General features: G+C 44.6%; 1 protein-coding gene across 1 annotated transcript; it reads right to left on the bottom strand.

The window, feature by feature from the left end:
• Positions 1-1995: 1995 nt before the first annotated feature.
• Positions 1996-12546, bottom strand: CASP6 (caspase 6; the record flags this gene model as incomplete). The annotated part of the gene is made up of 8 exons (XM_080697174.1): positions 1996-2237; positions 3456-3615; positions 5923-6098; positions 8600-8676; positions 9246-9392; positions 9907-9949; positions 10356-10523; positions 12486-12546. The coding sequence occupies 8 exons, from the start codon at positions 12544-12546 to the stop codon at positions 1996-1998; spliced, it is 1074 nt and encodes a 357-aa protein (XP_080553300.1).
• Between the last annotated feature and the right edge of the window lie 3430 nt (positions 12547-15976).

Genomic DNA, 15976 nt, shown 5'->3' with positions numbered 1-15976 from the left:
GTGTATAGTGACTTAACATGGAAGATGCTAAAAGGAGATTTTGCAGGTGTCTAAGAATTGTGTATATCTTATCCTCAGAATGCTGTAAAGTAGTTCTTTTTTTTTTTTTTTGGTGGTGGTGGTCCTGGGGTTCCTGGAAACCCTTCTACCTCAGGACTCACTCCCAGACCTATTTTTATACCTTTCATTTGGAAACAGGGTCTCTTAAGCTAGCGTGGCTGGCTTCAAACCTGCGCGAGCCTCCTGTCTCTGCCTCCCAAACACGGGGATTCCAAGAGTGCACCACCACGCCCGGCTGTAAAGTAGTTCTTAAAGGTCAGTTTCTTAAAAGTGGGAGTTAAGCTGATGGTGGCACATGCTTGTAATCCCAGCATTTGGGAGGCTGAGACAGGAGTATCACAGGTTCGAGGACAGCTTCAAGTACTACTTATGCCCTTTACAACTCAGTGAGACCCTGTTGCAAAATAAAAAAGAAAAAATAGGTCTGGGGGTGTAGCTTGGAGGTAGAATGCCCCTGGGTTCCATCCCCAGTACTGCAAAAAGAAATAAAAAATGGGAGTTAGCTGAGTGTGGTGGTGCATGCTTGTAATCCCAGTACTTGGAAGGCTTGCAGGTTGAAGGACAGCCTCCACAACTTAGTGAGACCCTGTTTAAAAATAAAGAATAAAAAATAGAGCTAGGGGTGTAGCTCGGAGATAGAATGTACCAGGGCTTTAGCCCTGCTACTGAAAAAAAAAAAAAAAAGTGAAAGTAATACAAAATGTAAGCAAGGCGTGGTGGCGCACACTTGTAGTCCCAGCGCTTGGGAGGCTGAGACAAGAGGATCGCACAGGTTCGAAGCCAGCCTCAGCTACTTAGTGGGGCTTTCAGCAACTTAGTGAGGCCCTGTTTCCAAATAAAATATAAAATAGGTCTGGGAGTATAGCCTGGAGGTGGAAAATCCCCTGGGTTCCACCCCCAGTACCACAAACAAAATACAAAAAGTGTTTATTCATATGTAAGTGACGTGGCAACACACACAATGACCAAGTCAAGCATAAATTACACAAATGAATATAGTTTAGAAAATTTTAATAAAACATGAGTTTCAAATATCTTACTAAAGGAATATAATTATCTGATTATAAGACCTTTAAAAACATTATGAAATAAACTTTCACAGAAAAAGTCTCAAAAATACAAGTTAAATGAGCCAAATATTTTGGGCAACCTTCCAGTTTACTTCTTAAAAAAATGAATAAATCCTTATAAATTTTTATTTCTAGTAATTTCCTGAGGATTTCTCTCTCTCTCTCTCTCGCTCTCTTTTTTTTTTTTTTTTTTTTTTTTTTTTGTGGCACTAAGGATGGAACCCAGGGATCTTCTACCTCCAAGCTAGAGCTTGGAAATAGGGTCTCACTAAGTTGCTAAGGCTGGCTTTGAACCTGTGATTCTCCTGTCTCAGCAGCATGAGTACTGGGATTATAAGCATGTGCCACTATGCCTGGTTAGGATTTCTCTCTCCATTTTTTTTTCCCCCCAGTACTGGGGATGGAACCCAGAGGCATTCTAGCTCTGAGCTACACCCCCAGTCCCATTTTTTATTCTTTATTTTAAAACAGGGTCTCACTAAATTGCAAAGGGCCTCACTAAGTAGTAGCTGAAGATGTCCTTGAACCTGGATCCTACTGTCTCAGCCTCCCAAATGCTGGCATGAGCCACCACGCCCAGCTAAAATATTTTATTTCTTTCACCCTATCCAATATGAACAACTATTTTTTTTTTAAAAGCATCTCTCTGCTGGGTATTAAGACATTTTAAGTTGCTTCAACTTAGTGATATTTATTTTTTTTGAAGATTTAAAGGAGTTTATTAAAAAGATAGAAATACAGAAGATAGTTACAGCCTCATATTACCCAGGGGTAACATGGGGTGCTTGGAACGAAATCACCCTTAGTGATATTTATGTAAAAAGGGAAACGTATGTAGAATACAGATACTAGGACAACACGGCCTCTATTTACTAGACTTTGGAGTGAAGTGCAGCTTCTTGGTCAGCATGGAGGCGAAGCAAGGCACCTGCTTCTTGCCAATTGCACTTGGATCTTTGCAGAAGTCCACTCGGCGCTGAGACACCTTCCTGTTCACCAGCGTGAGGAGTTCTGTGAACTCCAAGGAGGAGCCATACCTATGCAGCATCTCACACAAATCTTGGATGTACCATGAGCCATTCACAGTTTCTCGGTGAGAATAGTAGCCTGAAGAGAGATGTTGAGGAGTTTTCTATCCTTTAACTCAAAGTGACTGAAAAATACCTTCATAACTCATAATTACAGAAGCATTAGGTTCTCAAATATCCTTCACAGAGACTAAGGTGTGTCCAGGATATGGTTTTATTTACTTTTTGGTACTGAGGATTGAACCCAGATGCATTATACTCCAAGCTATACCCCCAGCCCTATTTTCTTATTTGGAAACAGGGTCTCACTAGATCCTCAGCATGCCTGGCTCATGATACAATTTTAAATTTTTTCTGCTGACCATTCTCATGTGGGAAAATATATTAATTATGTAGTTTTATTAATTTTTGCAGTACTGGGTATCAATCCTAGGACCTTGCACATACCAGGTAAGTACTTTACCACCAAACTACATTCCCAGCCTTTTTTTTTAACAATTGTGTGTGTGTGTGTGTGTGTGTGTGTGTGTGTGTGTGTATGTGAGATAGGGTCTTGCTAAGTTGCCCAGGCAGGGCTCAAACCTGTGATTTTCCTACCTCAGTCTCCCATGTAACTGAGATTACTTACAAGCAGGTGCCACAAAACCCAGCTAATTCTACAGAGTCATATAAATGGGGTTAATTTTATGTAATTTCCTCTATTTCCTAAAAGTAACTGATAGCCAATGACTTTAAGAGGCAAGAGCTTACAAAGACAAAAAAATTGTAAGAGCAAAGAATAACTCTTTCCAAAATACTTTTCAGCAAAGCTTTAAGTATTACCACAATGGCACCACCATCACTAGTAATGGACAGCAGGCTGCTAGAGTTACTTCATAGTTACCCTTGCTGCTTGGCTTGACATAGCTCTGAGGAATATTTTATTTTATTTTGGTGGTACTGTGGATAGAACCCAGGGGCATTCTACCTCCCACCTACACACCCAGTCCTAGTTTTTATTCTTTATTTTGAAACAGGGTCTCACTGAGTTGCAAAGGGCCTGAGTAGCTGAGGCTGTCCACAAACCACGGTCCTCCTGTCTCAGCCTCCCAAATGCTGGGATTTGGGAGGAAACCCACGCCTGGCTCTGAGGAATTGATTTCAAGGTATTTTATACCTGAATACACCACTCTGTGCCATGTGATCACTGGAATCCCTCCTAAATCTGAATGCTGGGTCTGGCTGCGATTTGATCCTTGAAGGCAGGAGGAAGTCAGCCAAGACAGCAAACGGTGTGCTGTGTTCAACACCCACTCACCTTCAGCCACGGAGTAGCACATGAGGAAGTCGGCCCCGGCAGGCAGCGTGTGCACAGAGGCTGCGTCCACCTGGGTCACGTTGTCCTCCGGCCCGCCCGTCTGGTGATCCACTGCATCCAAAGGAATGACTGGCACGTCGTGCTGGTTTCCTCGACACGCCTACAGGGCCAGGAGAAAAAGGCCCTCTTTGCCTACTGTTTTCTTCCCAAACTTAACGTTTATATATATAATTCAGTACATCTCATCTCAACAACACAAGTCAGGTTATAAGCAGTTCAAAAACAATGCATTCAGGTTTAGAGGGGACAAAAGCTGAAAAACTGTTTTCCTTTCGTTAGTATTTTTAAAATATTGGCATCTCTAAATACACACCTAACTATGTTGAAAGGTATTCTGTAGAGCCGGGCGTGGTGGTGCACGCTTGTAATCCCCGCGCTTGGGAGGCTGAGACAGGAGGATCGCGCAGGTTCGAAGCCAGCCTCAGCTACTTAGTGAGGCTCTCAGCAACTTAGTGAGACCCTGTTTCCAAATAAAGTACAAAAAATAGGGCTGGGAGTATAGCCCGGAGGTAGAAAGCCTCTGGGTTCCACCGCCAGGACCACCAAAAAAAAAAAAAAAGGTATTCTGTAGAGGAGGAAAAAGCTGTTGTGGTTTTAAAATTTCTTCACCTCCATACCACCCAAGAGTCACTTATTATTTTTGTACTGGAGATTGAGCTCAGGGTCATTCTGACTCTGAGCTATGTCCCAGCCTTTTTTTTTTTTTTATTACTTTCATTAATTTTTTTTGGAAGAAGGTCTCTCTAAATGGCTAAGGCTGGCCTCAAACTTGTGATCCTCCTGTCTCAGCCTCCCAAGTCCTGGCTTACTGCTCCTGGCTAGAAGTCTCAATTCCTATATCCCTCCCACTGATTTGCAAGCTCTCCCGCTCCCACAGGACCAACTTAGGCCGCCTCTAATCAGACTGCCTTGCCTGGTCCTCTCCAATTAGCAGATTCTGTTCTCAGTGGCTCTACCAGAACACTGAGCTTGGCCAGACAGTAGTAACACATTGGTTATTTCTGTCATTTCAAAGGTCAATCCAAATACTGGTGTTTTTTAGCCGGTACTTGGGAGGCTGAGACAGGAGGATCACGCAGATTCAAAGCCAGCCTCAGCTATTTAGTGAGGCTCTCAGCAGCTCAGTGAGACCCTGTTTCCAAATAAAAATATAAAATAGGTCTGGAAGTACAGCCCAGAAATAGAAAGCCCCTGGGTTCCATCCCCAGTGCAGCAACAACAACAACAACAACAACAACAACAATAAAATACTGGTGTTTTTTTTAGCCAGGCATAGTGGTACACAGTTATAGTCCCAGTATTTGGGAGGCTGAGACAGGAGGATTGCAGGTTTGTGGTCAGCCTCTGTTACTCAGTGAGGCCCTCTGCAACTCAGTGAGATGCCGTTTCAAAATAAAGAATAAAATATAAGGTTGGTGGTGAAGCTCAGAGGTAGAATGCCTCTGGGTTGAACCCCCAGTACCAAAGAAAAAAAATACTGGTAGTAGTTTTTCTTCTTCTTTTGTAATAAAGATACTGATAGTATAGCTGTGTGTGGTGGTGCACTCTGGCAATCCCAGTACACCTGAGGCTGAGATAAGAGGATCACAGGTTCAAGGCCAGTCTTAGTGACTTAGAAAGACCTTTTTTTTACCCCCAAAATATAAATAAATGAGCTGAGCATGGTGGCACATGCTTGTAATCCCAGCATTCAGGAGGCTGAGACTGGAAGATCGTGGTTTGTGGACAGCCTCAGCTACTTAGTGAGGCTCTCTGCAACTTAGTGAGATCCTGTTTCAAAATAAAGAATAAAACATAGGGCAGGGCATATAGCTTGGAGAGCAAATGCCCCTGGGTTCTACCCCCCATATATATATCCATATATATATCCATATATATATATCTCCATATATATATCTCCATATATATAAATAAATGAAGGGCTCAGAGTACAGCCCCTGAGTTTAACCCCCAGCACCAAAAAAAAGGTTCTAATAATGTTAAAGATTTATTACTAAAGCTAGGTGTGGTGGCACACACTTGTAATTCCAGCATTCTTATAATCCCAGCATTTGAGAAGCTGAGACAGAAGGATCATGGTTTGTGAACAGCCTCAGCTACTTAGGCTCTCCACAACTCAATGACACCCTATTTCAAAATAAAGAATAAAAAATAGCTGGGGGTGTAGCTGGGAGGTAGAATACCCCTGGGTTCCATTTTCAGTACCGCAAAAATAAAATAAAATAAAACAAAATAAAGAAAGAATTCTTACTAATAGTTCAAAATACAATGCTCATTGGCTAGGATTCAAAAAAGTTTTTTTCAATTACTGGAGAAAGTTACTTTCAAAATTCACTTTTAGAATTTTAAAGTCATGCATACGGAACCACAGGTTTTATGAGTAAGATGGTAATCTGATCAGTCTTACCTGAATGATAAATATCTTGGGTTTCCCAACCAGGCTTTTACACTTGTCTCCTTTGAACAAGCCAGTTAAGGTTTGGATTTCAATTTTGGCATCATATGCATAGATGTGATTACCTTCACCGTGGCTAAGGAAGACACATAGGAAGCAGTCGGCATCTACATGGCTTGAGGTCGACACTATGAGGGCCCCCAAAATGCGTACAGAAATGAAAATGAGATGCTTGTTATCTACATGTAAAAATTCAATTTAATGCTGCAACAAAGATATATTCATATAATTTGGCTGTTATTCTTTAATAAACATAAAATATCTGTAATAAAACAACTTAGTCTTTAACCCATTATACCATAGGTTTTAATCAGATAGAATAAGTTACACCAAACTATATCTGATTTTTTAAAATATGAATTAGAGTTGGACATGGTGGCACATGTTTATAATTTCAGTACTTGGGAGGCTGAGACAAAAGGATCACAGGTTCGCAGCCAGCCTTGGCTACTTAGTGAGGCCCTTTGCAATTTAGTAAGCTCCTGTTTAAAATAATTAAAAATAGGGCTAGGGAGTTTATTTCAGAGGAAGGATGCCCCTAATAAAATAAAAATAGGGATGGGGTTGTAGCAGTCTCCAGTACTGCAAAATAAGTAAATAAATAAATAAATAAATATCTAAATTATTAATCAAAATAAGAGTTTGACCAAATTTTATTAGCTTCTCTTAAACATAGAATGATAATGCAGAAAACATAAATATAATGTGATAGTATTGGGCATGGTGGCACACACTTGTAATCCCAGCATTTGGGAGGCTTGAGACAGGAGGATTGTGGTTTGCAGACAGCCTCAACTACTTAGTAAGGCCCTTTGCAACTCAGTGAGACCTTGTTTTAAAAATAAAAAGAATAACAAATAGGGATGGGGGTGTTGTTCGGAGGTAGAATGCCCCTGGATTCTGTACCCTGGGAAAGAAGAAAAAAGATAATATAACAGAAACTTCCTTTTAAGATCAAGTTACCCTGGCAGCAAACTTAGTTTCCTTGAATCAGCAGAGGCTTTCCTAGCGCAGACCTGAAGGACCTAGAGACTACTACTAATATGGCCCACAAGTGGCCACACCGCCAACGGAGCCTCCCCATGGTCTACAGGACTGAGAGTTTCCAAAGAGTCAAGACATGAGGCTGCTATCCTCCAAAGCTTATGAGCAAAGTAGAAACCGAATAAACAGCCAGTTAGAATTTCAGTGATTTGCAATTTAACTAAGGAAAAGCTCTGGAGAAACTTTAAAATAATTATGTAAATATCATAACGGCCCCTTAGCAAGTGATTTGAAAACTCAAAAAGGCAGTAATGGTTTTAAGTTATATTACAATTAGAATATCTACTTAGTAGAGATTATAGAAATTAAAAATGTAATGAATGCAAATCAATACTATTTTGAAGCGACAAAACAGGGAATAAAAGGAATCAATTAAAAATGATGAAGCTGGGCATGGTGGCCCAGGCTTATAATCCCGGCATTTGGGAGGATGAGACAGGAGGATCACGGTTCATGGAAAGCCTCAGCTACTTAGTGAAGCCCTTTGCAACTCAGTGAGACCCTGTTTCAAAATAAAGAATTAAAAAAAAAAAAATAGGGATGGGGTGTAGCTTGGAGGTAGCATGTTCCTGAGTTCCATCCCCAGTACTGCTAAAAAAAAAAAAAAAAAAAAAAAAAAAAAAAAAAAAGCCTACACCAGGCATGGTGGCACAAGTTTGTAATACCAATACATGGGAGGCTGAGACAGGAGAGTCAAGGTTCCCACACAGCCTCAGCTACTTAGTGAAACCCTTCACAACTTAGTGAAACTTTGTTTCAAAATAAAGAATAAGTGGGGCATGGTGGCGCATGTTTATAATCCCTGTGTTTGGGAGGCTGAGACAGGAGGATCGTGCTGGCTTAAGAGACCCCCGTTTCCAAATAAAATATTAAATAAGTCTGGGAGTGTAGTCCGGAGGTAGAAGGGCTTCCAGGAACCCCAGTACCACCAAAAAAAAAAAAAAAAAAAAAAAAAGAATAAAAAATTGGGCAGGGGGGTGTAGCTTGGAAGTCAAATGCCTCTGGGTTCCATCCCCAGACCCACAAACAAAAACAAAAACAAAACAAAATAAAGAATAAAAAATAGGGCTGGGCATGTAGCTGAGAGGTAGAAATGTCCCTGGGTTCCATCCCCAGTATCTATCTATCTGTCTCTGTCTGTCTCTCCTTCTCTCTCTCTCTCTCTCTCTCTCTGTCTCTCTCTCTCTCTCTCTCTCTCTGTCTCTCTCTCTCTCTCACACACACACACACACACACACACACACACACACACACACACACACACATCTTATCTCTGGGTGGGGGGTAGGACAGGGAGGATCAAAGGTTCAAGGCCATAACGAGAATCTCAGTAACTTGATGAGACTCTGTTTCAAAATAAAAATAAAATAGGGTTAGGGGTGCAACTCTGCATATGACCTCTGGAGGCATTATCCTTTGCAATACCTCTAGATCTAGTCGTTATAAAGAGGGGCATGATCAAATCCCATGACCCATGCTAAATTAATACTACTTTTTGCCAGTTAATTATCTGTACTTATCTCTGCATACAGTGTACCTGATCTCATCAGAGGAAGACAAACTGTTTTATAGCAAAACTACCTACCCTCGTGAATTTTGCGCAGTAGTTCTTCTGCTCTAAGGTTATCGAAGCATTGCACTTCAAATCCTAGCTCTGAAAACCTGGTGATAAAATTGAGTATTAGCTTTTCAGAGTTGTCAAGTACCTTTACTTTTGAATCTATACACATGTTTACAACATATAAGTTGACTTTTAGATTTGAAGCCAGCCTCAACAACTTAAAGACCCTACTTCAAAATACAAAATAAAATAGCTCAGAGGTAGAATGTCCCTGGATTCAATCCCCAGTGCCACACACAGAAAAATAATAATAATAAACCAATTCTTCTTTAGAGGAAAAGAATAAAAATGATGTGGTTTTCATTGTTTATCCACAGTGGGAAATGCTTTACTCAGGACACGCAATTCGATTTGGAATACTACCATCTACTATGCAAATATGTTAGTACAGTGCAAAGCCTCTTAATATTAATAGAAGTAAGGAAGATAACTTGGGCACGTCTTAGGGAGGCACTGCTGAGGGGGTTGTTTTGTGGTGATGGGACTGAACCTAGGCCTTGCGCATGCCAAGAATGGACTGGCTGTGTCCACATGAAACGCTGGATCTGTTAACCCCTCAGCCCTGGGAAAGAAGACATGTTAGTCCTGTCATCTCAGCAGAGAAAACTACCTGCGACTAAGGTTGTTCCTGTCCGCGCTGGTGCCCCGCCTCTCTGGCAGGGTCAAGTGCCAGAAGAATGTCTCATGATTGAAGATGAGAGCAATGCCTCTCCTCTTATGGTCCATTTTGTACTTTTCTGATGGATCAAACATTTCACTGTTAAAAAAAGTTTAACAATCAGCTCAAGTGTATTAAGTGACGTGCCCTCTGAGGCTAAGGTCCCATGTGGATGGAGGCTGCTGCTTCCACGTCTGGCTGGAACCTCGCTGGCGTACACTGCCCCAGGAAAGGCTGTGCTGGCAAGGGAAGATGCTTTTGCCCCCATTAATAAACGTCAGCCCTGCACCATCCTGAGCACCCCAACCCAGCCCATCACACCGAGGCCTCTCCCCCAGTCCCCAGAACCCAGCAGCTGAGGCTAACCCCTGGCTTAGGCCAAGCTCTAGGACTAGGGCCATGCCATATCAATTATTAAGTATTCTGAACACCTTTCAGGGCCCTTTGACAGCCAGGGCCAGCAACTAACTCTTCTGCATACAAATGAACTCCCTGAATGCTAAACTTTTAACATGCTTAGCTTTCTTCTCTAGTTCCTAAATTTCATTCTTGCTTTGATCTCTACAGGATGGTCATGACAACAGACCTTTATCAGAAAAACACACACTTTTACCTTCTGTAGTAGGCATCTGTTTCTGTCATATTTTCTTCCTCACCTGTTAAAAAAAAAGTTGACTTCTATCATTTTTCTTTTTCACTTAGGATAGTGTTAACAGTTTGAATACAGAATGTCCTCTGGAAAAGTTCATGAACTGGTGCCGGGTGTGGTGGTGCAGGCTTGTAATCCCCGCACTTGGGAGGCAGAGACAGGAGAATCGCGCGCAGGTTCGAAGCCAGCCGCACTGGCTTAAGAGACCCTGTTTCCAAATAAAAAAGTATACAAAATAGGTCTGGGAGTGTAGCCCAGAGGTAGAAGGGTTTCCAGGAACCCTAGAACCACCACCAAAAAAAAAAAAAAAAAAAAAAGTTCATGAACTGGCAATGCAAAAATGTTCAGGTGAACATTTAATCAGGGCTCTAATCTCATCACTGGGTAAATCCACTGAAATATTATTTATTTACTAGGCTGTAATTTAGGCAGGTGGGCCATAGCTGGAGGAGGCAGGTCACTGTGGGGGTGGCCTTGGGGACTATATGGTCCCCAGTCACTTCCGATCTCTTCGCTGGTCCCAGCTGCCACTGAGATGAGCTTAGTTTTCCTCTGCCACACTGTGCTACCATCACATCTGCCTGAAGTCAGCCAAGTATGGGCGGTACCTGTGAAACCAGCAGCCAAATACACTATCCCTCCTCTGTTGTTCCAGTCAGGTTTGGTCAGTGATAGAGAAGCTGACTAAACTACAATGCACAGGGGAGAGAGAATAAATATGTAGAAATATTAAGAAGATGGTAAGATGCACCCTGTGGCTGAGGTCTTTGAAAACAGAATGGCCATAAAGTATGGACTTCTACCCACCACCTCCTAGCCAAGAAGGTTATGCTCCCTCTGTTCTTAAGAGCGTTCCCCTGATAGCTCTAAGCTCACCTCTTTCTGAAAAAAGGATACACTGGGAGTGAAGGTGAGGTGGGGAATTTGGCTCAAGTCCTATTTAGCCAGTCACTTTCAGCCTCCAGGAGTTTACTCAAGCAATCAGACCCAGAGAAAACCCCCATATAGTCTTCCCTTGCCCAACAGGATCTAAGCCAGATTTTCACCACCTGCACCAGAATTCCTTGTATGAGCCAGGCATGATGGCACATGCCTGTAATCCCAGTAGTTGAGAGGCTGAGATAGCCGGATTGTGGGTCTGAAGCCAGACTCAGCCGCTTAGCAAGGCTCTCAGCAACTTAGTGAGAACCTGTTTCAAAATAAAAAATACAACAGGGCCAGCTGGGGATGTAGCTCAGAGGTAGATTGCCCCTGAGTTCTATCTGCAGTGCCACAAAGGAAAAGAAAAGAACTGAATTCCTGGTATGAGTGTTAAAGTAGGTTCTTGGGTCTGAACTACAATTTGCACAATCAGAATCTTGGAGGAACAAGTGGCAATCTGCATTTGTAACAAGTGAGTTTTATGTCCAAGTTTGAGAGTCAGAGGCAGCTCCTCTGTCTCCAGTCTCCAGAAGTTTCCTTCAGATCAACTGCCCACATATAGTCTGACCCTTGCTCTGGGCCATCAGTAGCAGATACTTTCTACTCCATAAACTGCTCTGAGGAAGCTGTACAGGGACTTTGCTCCTCCCACACTCAGGTCCAGGCCTTTCCCCACTTTAGATAGCCTCACCTCCTTATCTGTCAGCTAATTATACTACAAAGAGACTGAAAAACTTCCAACTAAGCAAAGGAAATCCATATCAGAAAGCCAAGCCTGGTCCACACCCCTAAGGATTCTCTTGTACAGCTCTGAAAGAAGCCAGTCATTGCCTTGGGGGAGAAGATGGCCAGTCACCAACTAACTCAAGTTGAGGTTGAAAGCACTGAACATGTGTTCTTGCCTGGTCTTTAAAGCTCTTGTTTTTTCATACTTTCCAATGAGCTTCTCAATTCTTCCTAGCTGGTGTAACTAAAGATGTAAGTTTGCGTTGTCTCACATAGTTCTCTTAGCTTAGGTAAGACCTACAGACTTGAAAGGCCTAGTTAGTTTTAAGTAGCTGCTCAAGAAAATATGGTATTTTGCTGGGTGTGGTGGCACACACTTGTAATCCCAGCATTTGGGAGGCTGAGACAGGAGGATCACGGTTCGAAAACAGCCTCAGCTACTACTTAGTGAGGCCCTTTGCAATTCAGTGAGATGGTATTTAAAAAAAAAAAAAGAAAGAATAAAAAATCGGGCAGTAACTCAGAGGTAGAATGCCCCTGGGTTCCATCCCCAGTACTACAAAACAAACAAACAAAAATGTTATTTATTTATTGGGAATTGAACTCAGGGACTTCTACCTCTGAGCTATACCCCCAGCCCTATTATTTATTTATTTATTTTTGAAACAGGGTCTAGCTAGGTTGATGAGAGACTGACTTGCTGAGATTGTCCTGGAACCTGTGATCCTCTTGTCTCAGACTCACAAGTATTGAGATTAAAAGTGTGTGCCATCACGCCTGGCTCAAGAACATCTGTTTAAAATGACATTCTCATTCAATATTAAGTTCAAGTTTAACAATTCCAGTAAAGAGACTTTTAAAATTTTGTTGTTAATGTTATAGATGTAAAAGGATACCGATCCTTGTACACTTTGGTTCTGGCCCCAGCTGACTGTTGCCTTCACTGTAACATAACATGTATCCCATATCTTGCAGTACCAATTAATGACTGGGGCCAGTGGTCATTCTAGTGAGCACTGAATTAGAAGAGAAAGTCACGCAGTCAATGGGACCAAAGTTCCATTAAGTGCCTGGAGTTGATATACTTTAGCCACATATTCCAAAGAAATTCAATTCATCATGACTACTGTCACAGCTAGGCTTAGCTGTACATGCCAAGCTTCCAAGAAGGGCACACTTAATAAGTATGTACTACATAACCAAAGATGAAAGGAAGTAATGTCTGAAAATTACTATAAATGGTTTTATTGACACAGAAAAAAAATCTTAATGAGATACCCTACATAAGGGATGTATAAATTCCTATTTACTTGAGATACACCTGTAATCCCAGTACTCAGGTTAGTGGCCTGCCCCAGCAATTTAAGAACGCTCTCAGCAATTTAGCAAGACCCTGTTTCCAAATAAAAAATAAAATAGGGCTAGGAGTGTAGCTCAAAGGTAAAATGCTGCTGGGTTCAATTTCCAGCACCTCAGGAGAGCGCGTATACGTGTTCGTACACATACAGCACACACACACACAATCATTTAAACTGATTCTTGACCATTTCTCACTTCTCCTTTCTTTTCTACTACAATGTGCCCATTACCCTCTTGTTTCTTAAATCAGTTTAGTTTTTACAAAATTCAATCGATGCTTTTTTCGCCACACCCGATTTCACAGTCCTTCCAGATAATCCCACCAGCTACCATAGGTCGAGGGCCTGACAGTTTAGATACCTAGCTCACCCAGCTCCACTGCCCAAGGGCAGAGACAGAGGTGGGCTAGGCCTGCCCAAGGTCAGGTCCTGGAGCTGGGATTGAAGCCAGGTCACCTGTGGATTCTAGAGTCTCTCTGCCACCTTTCTGCCCATATTCCCTATCACGCCTCTGTAGATTACAACATGCAGTAACCCACCTCGGGCCTGGAAAGAGCCTGGGTGGAGAAAACAAAGGAAGTAGGCAGTGGAGAAGCCATCCCACAAAGGACCAGGCCGAGGGGCCCCGCCCCGCCCGCGGCCTCGGGACCCTCACCTCGGGATCCCAAGCTGGGGGTCCCCGGCCCCACGCCGTCCAGCCCCAGGCCACCCGCAAGCTGGACGCCGGCGACCCCCCGGAAGCCAGGTCCCGGGCGCTGCCAGCAGCCCCGCAGTAAGGTCCTCTGCCGCCCCCGCGAGCGCGGCAGGCTCCGCTCAACGACGGCCGGCCTGGAGTTTCTGAGCTTCACCAGTTAGAGTCAGGACGGGCGTCCGCAGGCCGCGCTGGGTGGAGGAGCGCGGCGCCCGCTCAGGACGCCCGCGGCGGTGCGCCCCGCGCCCGCCCGCCCCGCGCCGCCCCCCACGCTCCCCTAGGGACCCAGCAGCGACAGCGTCAAAGCCAACTTTTCCCAGGCCGGGCTCGACGGCGGGGCGAGCGGAGGACAAAGGCGGCGAAGGCACGCCCAGCGCCCGCCACGCCGCCCCAGGGCCCGAGCCCCGCGCGCCCGCCGGCGCCACCCGCCCGCGCCCACCTGCAGGGCCGGCCGCCCGCGCGCCCGCAGCCCCGCTCATCGCGCCCGCAGCCCGTCCGCGAGCCGCCCGTCGCGAAAGCCTCGCCGCTTCCCGGAGCCCCGCCCGCCCGCGGAGCCACGCCCCTCAATGGGCGAGCCCCGCCCACCCGACCACGCCTCTAAACACGCCCCCGAAGTCAAGCTCCGCCCCAGCCCCGCGCAGCCCCGCCCCCAGAGCCGAGCGCTGCGCAGCCCCGCCCCAGCCCCGCCCCCTAGCCACGCGCATTTCCTCCACCTGATCCCGGAGCTCACCTCTGGAGCCTGGGGGCGTTCCCGCCAGGGGGGGGGGGCGGTGGTGTTCCCGCCTCTCCTACCTCTGCGTCGCCTGCGGGAGCCGGGTGGAGCCCTGGCAGCTTTTGATCTCCTCGCAGCTCAAGAGCTTGTGCTTCCTACTCCCTCGAGGTTCCTGTTTCCAGTGGAGCCCTTCTGCAGGGCCACTGAGTTGATAGTGAGGTAAGACAGGAGAAAAAAAAAAAAAAAACAGAAAACAAACAAAGAGAAAGTAACTTTAAAATCTAAAAACTCCTTCTAGATCTTTATCTTCACCCTACAAGAGTCTGTTTTCCTCAGGCAAACATGCTCCAAAGGCCCTGATCTGAAGGCCTGTCTCCCCACAAGAACTAAAGTTTCTGAGGTGTTTGGTAAACAACGGATCCATAAGGAGTGTCTGACCCTTGGCTTAGTGCAGAGGACACCCATCAGTTAGATACCAGTAACCTGGGTTAGCAGACCTCCATCTCTGCCGTGTGCCACTACCATCCCCTCACAGGGGTCTCCCATACAAACTGTGGCGACTCCAAAGGATCCTCTCTCACCCTTGAGATGGCCCACTACTGGGATTACAGGTGTGCGCCTTATTTTAAATGCTTTTGTTCATGCAGGTTACTTGAGCTGAAATAAACTGTCATCAACTCCAGGTTTGAATCTGGCTTTTATAAGAATAGCCGACTTGGGAAAGGAATATGTAGGGTCAGGCAGAGCTCCTGGCCTCACCCTTTAAAGCATTAAAGGGAATGCTTATTGGCGCTACAGGATAGCTCAGAGTTGAATTTAGCTTAACTCCTCCTTGAGTGGTTGACTATTGTGTAGAATTTACCTCAAGGAGCAATTCTTCAAGATTAGATAAAGTGTCCACATTTTTAAAAAAACTCCTCTGGACCTCATCCTTGAAAAAGTATCAGACCAGATGTGGTGATTCACACCTATAACTAAGTCAGGAGAATCACAGGTTTAAGACCAGCTCATGGAAATTTAACTCCTGAGAGTCAACAGGACCCAAACCCACTGAGTGCAAACAAGATTAAAAACCTCCAGAGAGTGACAAGATGTTTACAGGATTCCAGTTGTCTCTGGTGATAAGTGGACACTATCTAAATCCCAGGACCCCACCAGGGAGAGGGAAACTCAAAGATGCATGTCAACTCCTAGACAGTTACCCACTCAGAACCCCTCCCCTGGGAGCCTCCCTCAGCGCCTCCCTGTCTCAGTCTGCTCACTCGCACAGCGTGTAATCGACTGTGCTTGGCCTGGTGACTCCCAGGCAGCAACCAGAACACACCGCGGGACATCAGGGGCAGCCCAAGTCCCTAGGGGTGACCTGTAACTCTCTTCAGTAGATCATGTGGACGTGGGGAGAAAGCAGTTTGCAATTATTTAACAGTGAGTGGCTTGGGCTACTCCCAAGTAGCATCCAGAAGGCAGGTGCTGGACACCAGGGTCCCCATTGCCCACAAAGGTGATCTGCCTCTTTTACCCTGTTTACAATAAACTCCCTGTTTACTTTCTGTTGTTTGAGTGTCACAGACACAAACCCTAGTAAGGAAAAATGTATTTCACTATTGTGGTTAAGACAATTGAGGT

This window comes from Muscardinus avellanarius, assembly GCF_963383645.1.
Source record: "Muscardinus avellanarius genome assembly, chromosome: 6".
Lineage (NCBI taxonomy): Eukaryota > Metazoa > Chordata > Mammalia > Rodentia > Gliridae > Muscardinus > Muscardinus avellanarius.
Note: the sequence above shows the minus strand (reverse complement) of the source record. Positions and strands in the feature narration are given on the sequence as shown.